General features: G+C 44.4%; 1 protein-coding gene across 1 annotated transcript in view; it reads right to left on the reverse strand.

Annotated features, from left to right (window-relative positions):
* Positions 1–18,185, reverse strand: part of LOC122939297 (fibrocystin-L-like) — a gene marked incomplete at its 3' end in the record, with an annotated part of 164,001 nt that overhangs the window by 13,372 nt on the left and 132,444 nt on the right. Inside the window, 7 exon segments of the mRNA XM_044295368.1 lie at positions 2,889–3,121; positions 3,759–3,924; positions 4,020–4,136; positions 7,851–7,962; positions 10,389–10,511; positions 11,123–11,271; positions 16,750–16,840. Of these exon segments, the coding sequence (XP_044151303.1) occupies positions 2,889–3,121; positions 3,759–3,924; positions 4,020–4,136; positions 7,851–7,962; positions 10,389–10,511; positions 11,123–11,271; positions 16,750–16,840 (991 nt within the window).

The raw sequence follows: 18,185 nt of genomic DNA on the forward strand, positions 1-18,185 counted from the left end.
TCAGGTCCGGTGACTGTGGAGGCCAGGTCATCTGGCGAAGCACCCCATCACTCTCTTTCATGGTCAAATAGCCCTTACACAGCCTGGAGGTGTGTTTGGGGTCATTGTCCTGTTGAAAAATAAAGGATGGTCCAACTAAACGCAAACCAGATGGAATAGCATGCCGCTGCAAGATGCTGTGGTAGCCATGCTGGTTCAGTATGCCTTCAATTTTGAATAAATCCCTAACAGTGTCACCAGCAAAGCACCCCCACACCATCACACCTCCTCCTCCATGCTTCACGGTGGGAACCAGGCATGTAGAGTCCATCCGTTCACCTTTTCTGCGTTGCACAAAGACACAGTGGTTGGAACCAAAGATCTCAAATTTGGACTCATCAGACCAAAGCACAGATTTCCACTGGTCTAATGTCCATTCCTTGTGTTCTTTAGCCCAAACAAGTCTCTTCTGCTTGTTGCCTGTCCTTAGCAGTGGTTTCCTAGCAGATATTCTACCATGAAGGCCTGATTCACACAGTCTCCTCCTAACGGTTGTTCTAGAGATGTGTCTGCTGCTAGAACTCTGTGTGGCATTGCCCTGGTCTCTAATCTGAGCTGCTGTTAACCTGTGATTTCTGAGGCTGGTGACTTGGATGAACTTATCCTCCGCAGCAGAGGTGACTCTTGGTCTTTCTTTCCTGGGGTGGTTCGCATGTGAGCCAGTTTCTTTGTAGTTGATGGTTTTTGTGACTGCACTTGGGGACACTTTCAAAGTTTTCCCAATTTTTCGGACTGACTGACCTTCATTTCTTAAAGTAATGATGGCCACTTGTTTTTCTTTACTTAGCTGCATTTTTCTTGCCATAATACAAATTCTAACAGTCTATTCAGTAGGACTATCAGCTGTGTATCCACCTGACTTCTCCACAGCGCAACTGATGGTCCCAACCCCATTTATAAGGCAAGTGAAATCCCACTTATTAAACCTGACAGGGCACACCTGTGAAGTGTAAACCATTTCAGGTGATTACCTCTTGAAGCTCATCAAGAGAATGCCAAGAGTGTGCAAAGCAGTAATCAAAGCATAAGGTGGCTACTTTGACGAACCTAGAATATGACATATTTTCAGTTGTTTCACACTTATACTGTTATGTATATAATTCCACATGTGTTAATTCATAGTTTTGATGCCTTCAGTGTGAATCTACAATTTTCATAGTCATGAAAATAAAGAAAACTCTTTGAATGAGAAGGTGTGTCCAAACTTTTAGTCTGTACTGTATGTCAGTAAAATGATTTAAATCCGGCATACAAGAGACCAGAATATGTAATAATCCACTAGGCACCTCCTGATTCCTCTGCCAGCCCTTCTCTCTCCTTCTTCATTGACAAGGCCAGGTGAGGTGACCATGAAGGAACTTGACCCTGTCAATCAAGAAGGAGAGGGAGAGACTGGCAGAGGAAGCAGGAAGCCCAGCGGAGCACAGAGTGACTTGGGCCCGCCCTCAGTGCATTTTACTGCTCATTTGCATATGGATTAAACATTCACATTGCTGAGTAAAAGGTATTGTTTCATTCAGCTGAGGTAGCCCTACAAGGTATAATATCATGTGTTTGGCTGTCCCTTATATCGCATTTATATAGAATGTCCCTTATATCGCCTGTATATATGAAGGCCAATCACTGGCCTCAGCAGTATGTAGCAAGAAACCGATAAGGCCAGTGATTAGTTACAACAGTCACACTGCAGTCAGGAAAATGAAGCCCAGATGGAGTAGTTAAAAAAAAAACATTAACTTGGACAACTCCTTTAAAATATCTTTATTGAAGCTACCACCAAAGGGAGCTTAGGAGTTAACTGCATACTGTTGTCTTGTACTAACTGTATGCAATAAACTCCTAAGCTCCCTCTAGTGGCGGCTGTAGGCACCCAGAATTTTATCAATTACTGTATAATTATGCAGAGAGGTTAGAGCTTAGTTTCAGACAAACTGAGCTGTAGCATAAAAACATATTTTTCAAATACTGTATTTCTAAGATAAATCTATGACCGTTTAACATGTAATTTAAAATAAAGGATACAAATCCTATGACCTTACAGTGTTACATTTCATTTAAATAACCTGTTAGCATGATCAGCCCCTTTCAAGCCAGGCAAACAGCCTGTTAGGGTTGGTGATAATGATAAAAATGATAACTTTATTATAAATATACGTGGCCCCACATTTTTATATTCAGTATATGCTAATATAACTAACTGGAGCACCGAGGGGCTCGCCAAACCCCTTAGAGCACCAGTTTGTTACAGCCCTTCCCCTTCAGTACTTCAGAACACTAGACGTCAGGTATAGCCATGTATTTTTCTGTCCGGGCCTGCTCTCCGAGTCTCAGCGCTTGTTCTGTGTTCTCTTGCTGTTCTCCAAGTTCCGAGACCGGTCAACTGTGCCATGCTATATCTCCTGGTTTTAACGCTTGCTCAGTGCAGGTGGAGATGCACAGATAACAGGTCTCAGCGCTTGGAGAGCAGGCAGAAAACAGAGAACAAGCGCTGAGACCAGGAGAGCAGGCCCAGACACAAAAAGACATGGCTATAAGCAAAGTCAAGAGCGGTCAAGCCAAGGAAAGCAGGGACTAAAGGTGAAGGGGTGTAACAAACTGGTGCCCGAGGACTTTGGCCAGCCCCCCATGCTCCAGTTTCGGTCATTAGCATATAAATAAATAGGTGTTTTTCTCAGCAATGGGCCATGGATATTCATAATAAAGGTATTGTTTTTATCAGCATCACCATTCCTACTAGGCAGTATGCCTGGTTTAATAGGGTTGATCAGGCAGACAGAGGCTCTTTAAAGCACGGCCTAGTCCCATATTTGGAATAGACTTTACGCTGTACTGTTTCTTAGGGTAGTTACCTTTGTTTGGGGCCACCTGTGACACAGGGATCCGACTTCCATTCGGGTAAGTCAGCATGACTTTTGGAATCCTGTAGTCTCCAAGACCATACCTGGTGTCTCCATTCCACTGGTATTCTGATTGCGGGACAACTGCCCCAATCTTTCCCAGAAAAGAACCATCAAGATCTTTTAACAAGGTCTTCCTCTTAGCATCACAGGTCATATCTACGCAGTCAGATGGGTTAGCTTTTCTGTAGCCGCAAGAGAAGAAAAATATTAACCAAGTCACAGCTCCAGCACATACACAGACCTACTGTGTACTACATATATTTTGGTATATTCTGCTAGGTGTGCCAACCGAGGGTACCAGGCACACACTTGACTTCTTATCTGAGTGACCATCATTTACAAGGGCATAAAGACCATAGAGTCAGACCATGTGGTTGCTATGGGGTCCTTTGACAGAAGGACTCCACCTTGGTTAATCCCATCATTTTCACATCAGGATGGAGAATTGCTGTGCAGGACTCCGCTCTACAGAGAACCTGCATTGTTGGTTAGCAAAGGGGTAGAGAATTTACTCAAGGCAAGTGGAAAGTGGGAACAATCACCAGGCCGTCTGTCCATAGTGGCAAAACCTAGCACCACAACTGGGGCCTCATTTTGATCTTTACTATGAGGCTCCCTCTGTTCTATGTAGACCAAAGACCATTACAGAAGCAACCAGAGGAAGGTGTATTTGCTGTACTACAGACTGCCTTTCTGTGATACACAGACCTGATTAGGTGCCTCTTCATCAGGTAGACAGAAGTATATAAGTGGAATGTTATATATGTGCTATGATAAAGACAAGGACAGGGGCCCGTTTATTTTAGTACAGCTACTCACGACACGTCTGGTCGATGGATGAAGATTTTCTGATCCTCTGAACTGTTCACAGCTGTTATCCTGGAAACTTCGACAGGGTGCTGCAAATCTTCATTTTCTGGGTTTGTCATGAACATGACATTGGATTCTCCAGAACATACAGATCTGTATGACACAAATGTTGTGTCTTAAAAGGAAACAATAAGATTGAGATAGTATTGCAGCAATAGACGCAAAACACAAATTTATAAAAAGATGATAAAGTATAAAGGAAAGGTATACCTGTTACAGTCATTAGACCACTGATTGCATTGTAGCTCATTATCCCTGCATTTGGGTGTCCAGGTGCCAAGTTATGGCCAGAGGCAAAGGTGGGCCAGCAGATACCACTTCTGCCACCTGTATAAGAAGGAAAGGAGGTGAAATATTAACCCACTGGAAGCATACAGTAAAATCATGACTATTCAGAAGTGATAGAGAGTCCTCCACCTCAGTAATATACAAATGTATATGCAGTGGCGTATCTATACCGAGGCAAACAAGGCATTTGCCTAGGGCGGCACTTGCCAATGGGGCGGCAAAATGCCTTGTTTGCCCCTTGTCCCATCCGTCTTATACCATACTCAGAAGATCCGATGGTATATTCTAACCCCCAGGCTGGTGTCAGGGACACTTGCCTGGGGGTTAGAATATACAGGGCCACGCCGCTCACAGAAGTACATTTATAAACTGTAATCAGTAACTTTAACTTTAATCATCTCTGATCTCTTTACTTGGATACCTTACTCTTAGCTCCGGTAACAGCAGGCAGTGTGGGCAGCGCTCACTCACTGACATCACGCGCCTGCTCCTCCCACTAGGCGGTGCAGGCACGTGACGTCAGTGAGTGAGTGCCGCCCACACTGCCTGCTGTTACCGGAGCTAAGAGTAAGGTATCCAAGTAAAGAAATCAGCGATGATTAAAGTTAAAGTTACTGATTACAGTTTATAAATGTACTTCTGTGAGCGTCAGGGAGGGGTATCTGTGGATGGCACTGTTTAGGGTAGGGGGATCTGTGGATGGTACTGTTTAGGGGAGGGGGATCTGTGGATGGTACTGTTTAGGGGAGGGGGATCTGTGGATGGCACTGTTTAGGGGAGGGGGATCTGTGGATGGCACTGTTTAGGGGAGGGGGATCTGTGGATGGCACTGTTTAGGGGAGGGGGATCTGTGGATGGCACTGTTTAGGGGAGGGGGATCTGTGGATGGCACTGTTTAGGGGGAGATCTGTGGATGGCACTGTTTAGGGGAGGGGGATCTGTGTATGGCACTGTTTTGGGGGGATCTGTGGATGGCACTGTTTAGGGGGATGTGTGGATGTCACTGTTTAGGGGAGGGGGATCTGTGGATGTCACTGTTTAGGGGGATCTGTGGATGTCACTGTTTAGGGGGGGAGATCTGTGGATGTCACTGTTTAGGGGGGGAGATCTGTGGATAGCACTGTTTAGGGGGGAGATCTGTGGATGGCACTGTTTAGGGGAGGGGGATCTGTGGATGGCACTGTTTAGGGGAGGGGGATCTGTGGATGGCACTGTTTAGGGGAGGGGGATATGTGGATGGCACTGTTTAGGGGAGGGGGATCTGTGGATGGCACTGTTTAGGGGAGGGGGATCTGTGGATGGCACGGTTTAGAGGAGGGGGATCTGTGGATGGCACTGTTTAGGGGAGGGGGATCTGTGGATGGCACTGTTTAGGGGGGATCTGTGGATGACACTGTTTAGGGGAGGGGGATCTGTGGATGGCACTGTTTAGGGAAGGGGGATCTGTGGATGGCACTGTTTAGGGGGCATCTGTGGATGGCACATAGGAAGGGGTGGGGTTTAGAGAGGAAGGGGTTTGGCCTTGACAGGAAGGGGTTGGTCAAATTTATATTAGGGGGGTGCCCGAGTTTAGTCTCGCCTAGGGCAGCACAAAACCAAGATACACCACTGTGTATATGAGACAATAGGTTTGCAAAAATAATCAGCCCCCTTGGATGATATTACTAGTCTAAGTGAACTGTTTAAAAGGGATCTGTCACCACCCTGGAGCGCTATTAGGTGCGGTACTACATGAATAGTACTGCTTCTGCTGAGCTGGAATCGCTAATTTTTATTATACTCCCCTTTCCTTACAGTTCCCCTGCACCACAGTAATACATTGAGAGGACTCATGAGCCTCGGGCACAGAATGGAAAGGACCTCCTGAATGCGAGCTCATGTGTCCTCCTAATGTATTACATCGGCACATTGCAAGCACACATTGGGGTAAGTGGGGGGGGGGGGGGGGGCTCCCTTTAAGGATTACTGTATTAAATCTAAAGTATTTAATGTATATTACAGTTATTTTAAGTTTCCTCTTTTTCTCATTGATGCAGCCTTTTCAAACAGTCAAACCAACAGTGATCAGACATCGATCACCTCTCCTGAAGATAGGTCATCTATAATTAACTCCTGGTTAGACCCCTTTAGGTGTTAACATTTGCTAAGTCTGTATCATTAAAGGGTTTATAAGTGATTACAAAAGGGTCTGCTTTTATTTTCTCAGAAACCGCACTATTCATGTCTATAGGCTGCGTGTGGTATTGCTGCTCAGTCCCATTCAAATTACAGTAATTAGTCAAAAACTGCAATTCTAGACACAACCCGAGGACAATGGTGGTGCAGTTTTCTAGCAATGCAGCTCCAGTAATACCATATGGGGTTAAAAGTTGAAAGCAATCTTGGAGCTATGTGGAAAATAAATCAAACATTTCCCCAACAGGGGTGTAGGTCCAGCCTTATTATGTCCATATTTTACATTACTTTTTTCACCCCATGGGAGCTCTAGTTCACACACATACTCACAACTGAATTATGAGCATGCTTATTAGTATGAGAGGAAACCTTGGGGGCATTCAGAAGATCATAGAAACTCCATGGATGTTGCCCTGTTTTATAAGTGAATTTAGGACCCTGATCTGCAAGCAAACAGTTTAGATCAGTGAGCTAAGCCACAATGAGCGCTCCTATAGGCAGTGATTATGTGTAAGTGTAAGATCTTTTACTTATATAACATCAGGGGCAGAGCTATAGAGGGTGCAAAGATTGTAGTTGCATTCAGGTCCTGGTGTATTATGGGGCTCATTGGTCCTCCTGCCACATAGGAGGATATCAGTATTATGAAAGGCACGTGTGTAGTGGCTCAGAGGGACATTACCACTTCTACATTCCTATTGTTAGCCTGTTTGCCACCATTGTATTGGTTTGCTCCACCAACTGTACCACCAGCAGCAAAGTGTCATTTTGTAATATGCAAAAATTATGTTATTAGAAATGTTATGTTCATGTACTGTGCCTGGTCCACCAGCTGGTGGCAGTGTGTCTGGAAGTGAGCTGTAGATATGATAAAACTAACCATTCCATTCGTATCCCCCATTGGGGCAGTAGTGGGATAGCCCTGCTTCCCACCAAGGGAGGGTTGCTGAGGAATGAATGAGTTAAAGTTTAGAGTCCAAAGGGACAAGACATGGTGCAGTGAGGGGAGAGTTCCCCTTCCTGCTGCAGGAGCCCCTGGGATTAGCTTGCAGATCACCCGCTCATTGCATTATCCTGTACTTAGAGACTTCATTAATGAGTAGAGGGAAAACTGGCAAAAGACACGCTCCTCAGCAAACTATATTGAAGGCAAAGCCAGTTAGGAATGAGAGCAGAATTTAGAAGGCCTACAACCATATTGCATCCTGCTGGAACCAAGTAAAGGAGAATTGCACCAAACCGTTTGAAACAGATTGTACTGTCAAGTTCAAGTTATTCACGTAAACATTGAAACGTTCCTAAGCCTGGACTTGACTTTATTCTTCAACTCAATCTCTGCAACGGAGACTGACCCAAGGAAGCGACAGCCTAAAGGCAGGCGCACCGTGACACAAACATTGGGCCACAGTATACCACTCGGCATCCTACACACAGGGACTACTCCACCTGAGGGGGCAGCCCGCTGCACATGGTGGTTAGGGGCCCTGGGACAGATGTACAGTACAGTTTTAATTAAGGTCTCCCTGAATAACACAAAAAGTCTTTGATTTGTTTATGCCGCTGTGGGAAGGTAATTACCAGTGGGTGGTCTGGCACTGCGGTGCTGAGCAGAAAGCTTGACATTGGCATCACTGTTTGTCAGAACATCTGTGCAATCAAAGTCTGGACTGGATCCCACCAGCAAGGATTTCTAACAATAAGAATCATGACAATTATTTTGTGGGTAAAGATTTAGTAAAACTTGTAATATATACATTCAAATCTCCGCACTTTCTGACTCCAGTTGTACACGGGGAGGTCTTCTCAGAAATAGCGGTCAGTCACTGATAGTTGTACACAGAAGAGGTGTTATCAGTGATTGATAGCATTCTCTGTGTAACTGTGTAAACAGAGATAGCTGTCAGTCAATGATAGTTGTACACAAGGAGGTGTTATCAGTGATTGATACCATTCTCTGTGTAAGGGTGTATACATAGATTGATGTCAGTCACTGATAGTTGTACATGGAGGAGGAGTTATCAGTGATTGAGAGCATTCTCTGTGTAAGAGTGTATACAGAGATAGCTATCAGTCACTGATAGTTATACATGGGGGAGGTGTTAGCCTGTGATTGATAGCATTCTCTGTGTAAGAGTGTAAGCAGAGATAGCTGTCAGTCACTGATCGTTGTACACAAGGGAGGTGTTATCAGTGATTACTAGCATTCTGCGTGTAACTGTGTAAACAGAGATATCTGTCAGTCATTGATAGCTGTTCATGTGGAGGTGTTATCAGTGATTGATACAATTCTCTGTGTAAGTGTGTATACAGAGATAGCTATCAGTCATTGATAGTTGTACATGGGGGAGGTGTTATCCATGATTGATAGCATTCTCAGTTTAACTGTGTAAACAGAGATAGCTGTCAGTCACTGATAGTTGCACACGAGGAGATGTTATCAGTGATTAATAGCATTCTCTGTGTAAGTGTGTATACAGAGATAACTGTCAGTCACTGATAACTACACACAGGGTCACTGCTTGAAAAAGATCCCATTGAGCGGATCGAAACGTCGCGTGTCTGGTGAATAAAGCCGTCTTTTACTTTTTACAACTTGGATGTGCTGTGGATTTTTCTCCTTTACACACAGGGGCAGTGATATCAGTGATTAATAACATTCCCTGTATCTGCTTAGCTTCTCCTGCTCTATGGAATGCTGACTGCAGATTTCACTGCATTTCGTGGTGACAGGTAGCAGAAAGAATACTACACATGTTGTTGGTTGCTGATATTATTTTAAATGACCATAAAAATAATTACTACCTTTTTTTAACATACCTACTGTGTATAGCAGCCAGTCGGAGCTACCTTTTCCTGTTTTGACGCTCAAAATCCTCAGTATAGTCATAGTTAAATTATATAATCGGTTGCCTGCAGTCACCTCTAGGGAGAACTTAGACGCATACTGCATACTGCACTCTTTAGTATTGAAAGAAAATTTAGACTAGCACATCGAAAGTCACAGGTGCACATCCATAAAGCTAACACGCAGACAGCAAACAAAATACGTATGGCAGCACACTGTTATACATGCAAACAATAGAACTAAGGATTTTGTTTGCTGTTTGTATGTTAGCTTTATGGATGTGCACCTGTGACTTTTGGATGTGCTAGTCTAAATTTTCTTGCAGTGTATTTGGAAGGTAGCTGCCTCCTTTATATTAAAGGGGTTATCCAATCCCTATAATGACCCCCAGAATGCCTGGACCCCTCCTCTAGAGCATACTTACCTGCTCACCGTCGCAGCCTGCTATTGGCTGATCCCCAGTCACCGGAGGTTTTGTCCCATACGACGGGGAGATGCAGTGGCAGCCATGCAAGTATCCGGTGGGATGCAGGTGCCGGAGAGCAGGTTAGTATGCTCTAGAGGAGGGGCCCGGGCATTCTGGGGGTTATTATAGGGATTGGATAACCCCCTTAACACTCCCCGCCCATCTGCCCAGGGCTTTTGAGCAGAGTATAAATATAGCTGGTTTCTACACCACCCTGAACATTGTAGGCTTAGGTTAGATCCAGAAGAGGCAGTTCTGTTAGTGTTAGATACCCATCTGCAGAAGCCACCTTGACGTTGGTAGATCGACCCGACACATGTTTGATCAAAAATGTTTGCAAAGAGCTTAAATTTTTCACATATAGTAGGTCTAGTACCACTGTAATCCAGAATAACCTCTAATCCCTAGTTCTATTGTTTGTATGTATAACAGTGTGCTGCCATAAGTATTTTGTTTTAGTATTGAGTTCAGTTTAAGTATGCATTAGGCTCCCTCTAGTGGTTGCTGCAGGCTGCCAGAATGTTATAATTGAAATATGTGTTGATGCAGAGGATTTAAACCTCTGTAATAAAAAAATAGCGGCTTGTCTGCGTAGCTCATATATTAAGAAATTAACTGGCACAGAATTTTAGATCTGTTTACATTAAAAAACATTTATTTTAAGACTTGGTTCGCATCACATGTCGGCTATTGGTACACTACTTATAAGGACAGCCTGCCAAAAGACAGGATCCTGACCAATGTATTTTTATTGTACTACGGTCACATTAATGGCAGATGGATGCAGATATGTTTCCATACTTACCGAGATCTGGACTGTCTTGTTTGATATCTGGTGGGTGACTGATGGCGGTGTGTATATTATAGGAAGTATACCCATTCCGTTTTCTGCTAGAAACACTTCAGAGATCTGCACTGAGGACGTGATCTGTAAAGACAAAGAAACACGAGATTTAAGAATCTTTCGATAGACATTAAAAGGGGAAATGTACCACAGCGGCATCCTCTGACATGAAGTCAGACACCTATCAATTCCAGCATCGGTACAATAAAGAGTGCTGAACCCCCCTAGAACTAACCCCATTGATGGCACTTCTCACTATGACATAAGTGAAGATTTCTCCTGTATAGGGGACCTATACTTTCTCCTTACTTGTCTGTTTCAGGAACTACTTGCATCCCCCTTTTAATAATAAATCTGCACCATCCATCCGTATGACTCTATATTGTGAGATCCCTTTATTATTCCTGCTAGAAGTTATGAATGAGTTGTTAGCAATGAAGGTCTAGTTGGAGGTGTGTCCTTCCCCAGTCTGACACTATCCAATCAGTGCAGCCCGTGTCAGACTGTGCAGGGCCACACCCACACCTGGTGACACCCAGCTGGAACTTCATTGCAGACCGCTGACCATTCATAACTTCTAGCAGGAATAATACAGGAACGGCGCTGCATACAGTCATAAGAATAGATGCTCCAGAATTGTTATTACATATGGTATGTATGTAACATGAAAACGCTACCATGTCTTCATACATTACCTGGATGTAGATACCATAATCCCAGCATTTCCATAACTTAAATCCTCTTATAAGTGAACAGTCAGGAAGTCCGTCTTGGTTCATAAAGATGCCATATAACCCGCCATAGGCTTCATTGTTAGACCAGCGCTTACTGGGATCGGCGACATCTGTAAGACAATTGCACTGTATGTTATTGCAGGTTATAATTAGTGTTGAGCGAATCGAAGTGGACTTTGATCCGAATTTCAGGGGAAATTCAATTTGCCGCGGAGCCGAATTGTCTTGTGCTTCGTGGTAGCGAATCCATTTTCCCTGAATGATAAAAAACAAAAGAAATCATACTTACCTCATCAATTTGTTCGCGATGGACCGGCCGTCGCCATCTTGATTGAAGATCTCGCACAAAATCCTGTGCATGGTGACGTATGACGTCACCACGCCGGCCGTCGTGAAGATGTCATCACGGGCCACGCAAGATTTCACGCTAGATCTTCAATCAAGATGGTAGCGGCCGGCCTGTCCAGATCAAATAGATGAGGTAAGTATGCTTTCATTTATTTCTTATTTATTTTTTTACACTGTTATTACTGTCAGATGCCGCCATCAGCTATGAACGCTGCCTCTGAGGGGTACAATGACGGGGGGCGGCGCACCCACTACAGTGACATTGAGTGTCAGAAAGCAAGTGAGAAAAAGTCCATTCCTGAAGGTAGATTATATCTACCACACTTTTTGGTTTCACCTTTGCATCGATACATTTCTAGGCTCTAATACTGTAAACCATGCAATACCATAACTAGAAGAATTGAAGGGGTTGTCTCAGTTTAGAAAATTACTTTTATCATGCAGAAAAAGTTAATACAAGGCACTTACTCAGGGGCGTAGCTATAGAGGGTGCAGAGGTAGCAGTCACTACCGGGCCCAGGAGCCGGAGGGGGCCCAAATACCCTTGTGCCGCATAAGGAGACCCCGGTATTATAGAGAGTGCATGCTGGTCGAGTTATACCTCTGGCTGGTGGGAGGGGGTTAGGTCAAGAAATTTGGCATGGGGAGGGGTACTGTTTTAATTTTTGCGTCAGGCAGCACGAAGGCTATGTGCTTCCCTGCCCCTGGCCACAAAGCACTGAGGGAAGGGGGGCCCAAGCTGAACTCTTGCACCAGGGCCCATGAGCCTTTAGCTATGACCCATTGTGATTGCCTATATTGCTTCCTTTGCTGTCTGGATTCATTTAATCACATTATAAACTGCTTGTTTCCATGATTATGACCACACTGCAATCCAGTAACGGTGGCCGCGCTTGCACACTTTAGGAAAAAGCGTAGTGCAAGCATGGCCACCGCTGCAGGATTGCAGTGTAGTCGTGACCATGGAAACGAGCAGTGTATAATGTGATGGAAAAATGAATCAAGCAAGCCAAGGAGGCAATATGGGCAATCACAATACATTAGTAAGTGGCTTGGATTAAATTTCTCTACATGATAAATGCCATTAGTTGAAGTGAGAAAACCCCTTTAAGCATAATTACAACACTACCACTGTGTGCTGTACTGCAATATCCGTGTTATGTCTACAGCGTGATCCATTTCATCCATTAGATCTGCTGCCTATTTTTTTTACAAGTTATGTGGAGGGGCGGCCATGTATGGGCTGGGCCTCAACCACAGGTCACCGGCCGGGGAGGATTGCAGATGTAATAAAGGTTATATTTTCTAATAAAACACATAAGGTGATAACGCTGTCCTGTCACACGGCCACTGATGACGGATGAGATCCCTTTAAAAGTTAATAAAAGGAGCCAAAACAGAAACCTATTAAGCTGATAGGAACTAATTTGCATATTGGATTCTCATGAAGCTCTGCATAAAAATAAAGCCTATATTAGATGGAGAGAAAGTCGTTAATGCAAATGAGATTGAACAAGTCTCGTAAGATGTAATAAGTATGAGCGATTAAACGACGAGCGAGGATTAGCTTGTTTCTCGCCAATCGTGATCTTTCATCCTGCTAACAAATTATCGTTCCTCGGTCACAGATCTGTTTGTATAATATGGAGTCGTCTACTCGCTTACAGATCACATAGAGGCGTGGTACTTTGTGGCAAACGATTAACGAGCGAAAGTACGAACGAACATCGCTCTATGTGATAAGCACATTTCAGTCGCTAATGAGTCGCAAAATCTTCAATCAGTAATCATGCTCTGCAAGGCATCTGCTGGTATAATACAAGCCTGAAGGTGGATTTACACAGCCCGATATTCGGGCAGATTTTTGTGAGAAAGCTCTTTCCTGATAATCTGCCCATCGCAATGTGCCGCTGATCACCCGAATTTTAGGGAAAATTCGACGAACGAGCGAAACTCATTCATCAGGTGATCCTGTCAGTGCAGACACATCAATCATCGTTTCTGGGCAGCAGATCGTCCGGTCTAAATGGCGATCTGCTGCCCAGAAACAATGCAGCTGTATGGGGACAAGCAATCGCAATAGCTGTGAAGGAGATCTATGCCTGTAAATGCAGCAGTCTCCATCCTGACAATCAGCTTTAGCTCAGCCCGTGTAAAAGGGTCCTCCAGGATTTGTATACTGACGCCCTATCCTCTGGATAGGTCACCAGTATCTGATCGGTGGGGTCTGACACCCGGGACCCCCACCAATCAGCTCTTTTGAGAAGGCACCGGTGCTCCTGTGAGTGCAGCTGGTTATCACAACTCACCAAGCACAGTGCCGTACATTGTATAGCGGCTGTACTTGGTATCGCGCTCAGCCCCATTCACTTCAATGGGGCTCAGCTGCTCCTAGGCAACATGACACATGATTCGTCACTCGGCCTAGGAAAAGCTGAGAGACGGCCACGGTGCTGCTGGGAGCACCACTGCCTTCTCAAACAGCTGATCGATGGGGGTCACGGGTGTCGGACCCCCACCAATACCAATCAGATACTGATGACCTTTCCTGGGGATGAGTCATCAGTGTGAAAATCCAAGAAAACCCCTTTAAGTTTCTATATTATCTCTATCATTGTCTTCAATGAGAGCCAGGACATCCCCTCAGCAACAGTCCTGGAAGATAGACAACACTAGCTATTTCCATCACCAATTGACTACAATGCAGAGTGACTGACTGTGTGAGATTGTGGAACAGCTATTCCTGTCTGATGTTTGTGCCTAATTGTATTGAAACTGTCATTTGGCATTTTGGGCACTAGAGGCCACTGTTTTGCAGCTACAACCAGCATACTCTGGGATTTGTATATGTAAAGCAGGTGATGACTCATGCAGGCTGCTTCTGAGTGAACCAGGAAGTGATGATCTGACATGGTGGAAGTAATGTTCTGTGAGAGACTGAATCCGATTCCATCTTGGCTACTGGGTGTCCAGGAGTGAATGGGCACGCAGAGGAATGAGACTAGTTGTTGTCCCTTACTTGGATTCGGCTCTTTGAAAGAGAGATTGTTCCAGGAAGACAGTGTACAGCGTGTGGGCAGAAGTCTGGTTACCAAGCAAGGCCACACGGTTGCTGGAAGTTTGGTGGCCATCCCGAGTAAGCGGCATCCTCGGGCTCAGAACGGACGCAGGTCAGTACACCTGGTAACTGATTGTCTTATACTGAGTGGCGCCTGAAGTAACAGAGACTAAGCCTAGGCCTGAACATAGTTAGATAGTTAGGGTTATATGTTTTGCTAGGCCGGGCAGAACTGTTCTGAGGCGCAGTATTTTGACTTGCGGGCTCTGCTGCGTTTGCCACCAGCTAGGTGTGTCCTCTAGCGGCACAGCACGACTTGCAGACTCTGCTGTGTACGCCACTGGGTTAGGCCTGTCCCTCGGACAGGGACAGTGACTGGGAGTCAGGGGCATAGCTTAGTCTGTGTTTATTCATATTGTTGTGTTATTACTATTGTTAAAGTAAAGTTTCTGTTCTTGCATATAAAGCTGGTGTCAGTGTCGCTTTTCTTGTCTTTAACTTCGCTGTATCCTGGGGAGCCCACCCCGGTACATGGCTAACAACTGTCCAACACAGCCAAGACTCTGCCAGGAAGAGGGACCAAGCACCATCATTATTGGAATCAGTGGGGTGGGGTTCCCAGTGATTGGACCCCTAATGATCAGAGTTATATCTAATCAATATGCCATGTAAGTCTGTTGTGGGGAAATCCATTTAATACAAGTATAACCACAAAATATATTTCAATAGAATCTGGTATTTTTGCTTTGATTTTTGAAATTTGAATCAAGTTTCCTTCCTATTTCTGTAACTTTACAACATTAAAGGGGTTTTCCAGTACTTAGATATTATACAGCAGAGGGTAAACTATACAGCAGAGGGTGCTGGAAGCACAAGGGTCCATCCACTGTGTAGTGGCCCTGTCAGGGTACAGCAGCTCAGCTCCCATTCAACTGAACAGGAGCTGAGCTGCAAATGTAATGTCCCGGAGTGTCATTACCACTTGTGCACCCCACTACTGTCCCCTATGGGTTAATACAATGTCATCTTATGCATTTATTTCAGTTTCTGTACACTGTGCATATTTATTTCTTGTAACTGTTCTTGTTCATGTAGTTTACCTGGTTCACCAGAAGGTGGCAGCAAGCAGGCCAGAGCTACAGTTAAAGAGAATGAAATCCTTCTTTCCATTCTAACTCTCCCTTTAAGGAGGGGAGGGACTAGTTAGTTAGAGGTCATTCTAGCTTACCCTCTGCTTGGGAAAGGAAGCAAGGGCTGGACACGTCCCAATTTGATGTGCCCATGCCAAGCCCTGTCTAAGCCAGCTAGAGCATCTTCAGCTCTGCTGGATATGGAGGCCACAGCTTGAAGCCTCTAAAGCCAGGAGGATAAAGTTTTCCCTGGACAAATCTAGAGTCAGATTACAGAGAGAAGTTGCAGCATATAGCTAAAGCAAAGTTATTCAGTCAGCCTGTCAGCACAGAGAGCAACTGATGTAGCAGTGTTGAGTTTGTTTGCCTGCCAAAGTTAATGCTAAAGCCTGCTGGGAACCAAGACAAAGCCTAAAACTGTGGGACAAACATTTATTTAAGCAAAGCTGTTATTGAACTTTATCACAAGGTCTGGACTCAATTTGTTTTTTCAAATCCCTCAATTATTCACTCTATTTGCTCTGCTTCGGGACAACACCTATGATCCAGCATATTCAGGTAGGAGCACCGTGACACGTGCACAAAACATTAAAGGACATTAAAGGCTACCCTACACCACTCTGGCATTGCTACACCTGGGTACCATCTACCACAGTATCACAAAAAAAGGACCCTGTGCCCTTGTTGCTTCACTGCAACTGGCGTCACGAAAACAATTACTTTAAGGGACCCCTGGCAGTTGTCGTTTGTTGCACAGTACACAAGTGCTGGAAACTATACAGTGGAAGGAGCCTTATATGCACTGATCAGTTTCCAGCACTGGAGTCTGCCTGAAACAGCTCTGGTCAGTGGGGGTGTGGGGTATTGGATCACCACTGATCTAGAATTGATCACCTATCCTGAAGATAAGCCACCAATATCTAAGCAAAGGAAGACCCCTTTAGTAGAAACATTTAAAAAAAAATATTTGTTAATAAAATGCCACACTATAAGATTAGTAATAGTAGTTTAGTATTGGTGTTATTTTATTATTTCGTTGACCTGTTACTCACTTTGGCAATATTCGCCATCAATGCGATATCCAGCTCTTTCAAACCCAGCAACCACATTATCCTGCAGTACAATGTCGGCTCCTTCACTGATCTAGAAATAAAATAGTTGTTTGCTCAATTATCACAGGCATTTCATTGTGTATATAATTAGACCTCCACAGCTCCATGTTTTCCTATGGTTAAAGTCTTGGTAATCAGCACCAGTTACCTATGCACTGGCTACCAGCAGCTGCCATCAGAGGGAGTTTGCTGCATACATAATTTCATAATACAGTATACAGTATGCTCCCTCTAGTGGAGGCTGTTGGTAGGCACAATGTTGTCTTTTAAATTATGTCTATGCAGGGAGTTTACAGCTCTGTATCAAAAAATGAAAGGCTATTGAGACCTCTGACATTGAAAAAATAATTTACATAAGTCATTGGTTACTTTGAGTAGTTGCAATACGGCTGCAGTCTTCATTTGTTCTTTTTCAGACTGCCTGATACTCAGTTTCAACCTATTCCTAGTTGTAGGCTTTTCTCATATGCAGATCTTCATCCTAGATGTGAGGTCTGTGTGTCCAGGATGTTGCTGTCTTCACTAGCTCTCATGTATCAGGATAGCTTTATTCTTAGGCTACTTTCACATCTCTGGTGTGAAACTCTGGCGTGCCTGTTCCGGAAGACAAGCGGAGAATCGGTCGGACACATACTACAGCATGAAGCAGTCTGTGTCCGGCCGGTTCTTCCCTTGTCTGCCAGAATGCGTACAAATCTCCACCATTATACTTAATGAGGCTGGTGGACATTCCATCTGCATCCGGCAGTGCCAGATCCAGTGAAACCCAGGAGGTGTGAAAGTAGCCATAGACCAGGGATGCTCAACCTACGCCCCTCCATCTGTTGTAAAACTACAACTCCCACCATGCCCTTCTGTAGGCTGAAAGCTGTAGGCTGTCCGGGAATGATGGGAGTTGTAGTTTTGCAACAGCTGGAGGGCCTCAGGTTGAGCATGCCGGCCTTAGACTGATTTCCCCTTATACAACTTATCTCCTCTCCCCTGTGCTTACAGACATTGACGCTGAGGAGTTTGTGATTCCTTCCCTCTGAAAGAGTTTGCCTTGGATGCTTTGCTTTCTGACCACATTTATATACAGATCATGTGTTTCTCCCCCTCCAAGCTGCCTTGTGTGTACTTTCCTCAATATCTACAACCTTTGGAAGCTACATTGCTTGGGTGCTTGCTGCTATCTCCACCACTGAGAGAAGATATGGAAGAGCAGGGAGATCCATCAGAAACATGAGCAGAGCTGTTATGGATTTATGTCAAATTCTGCAGCACCATCAGCTAGGTGCATGACTTACAGAAGCAAACTGGTAGGGCATTTGTAATGAAGACTATTTATATAGTTAATTTTTTTATTTTATTTAGAAAGCAAATGAACAATAAAAAAA

The sequence above is a fragment of the Bufo gargarizans genome, chromosome 5 (assembly GCF_014858855.1).
Source record: "Bufo gargarizans isolate SCDJY-AF-19 chromosome 5, ASM1485885v1, whole genome shotgun sequence".
Lineage (NCBI taxonomy): Eukaryota > Metazoa > Chordata > Amphibia > Anura > Bufonidae > Bufo > Bufo gargarizans.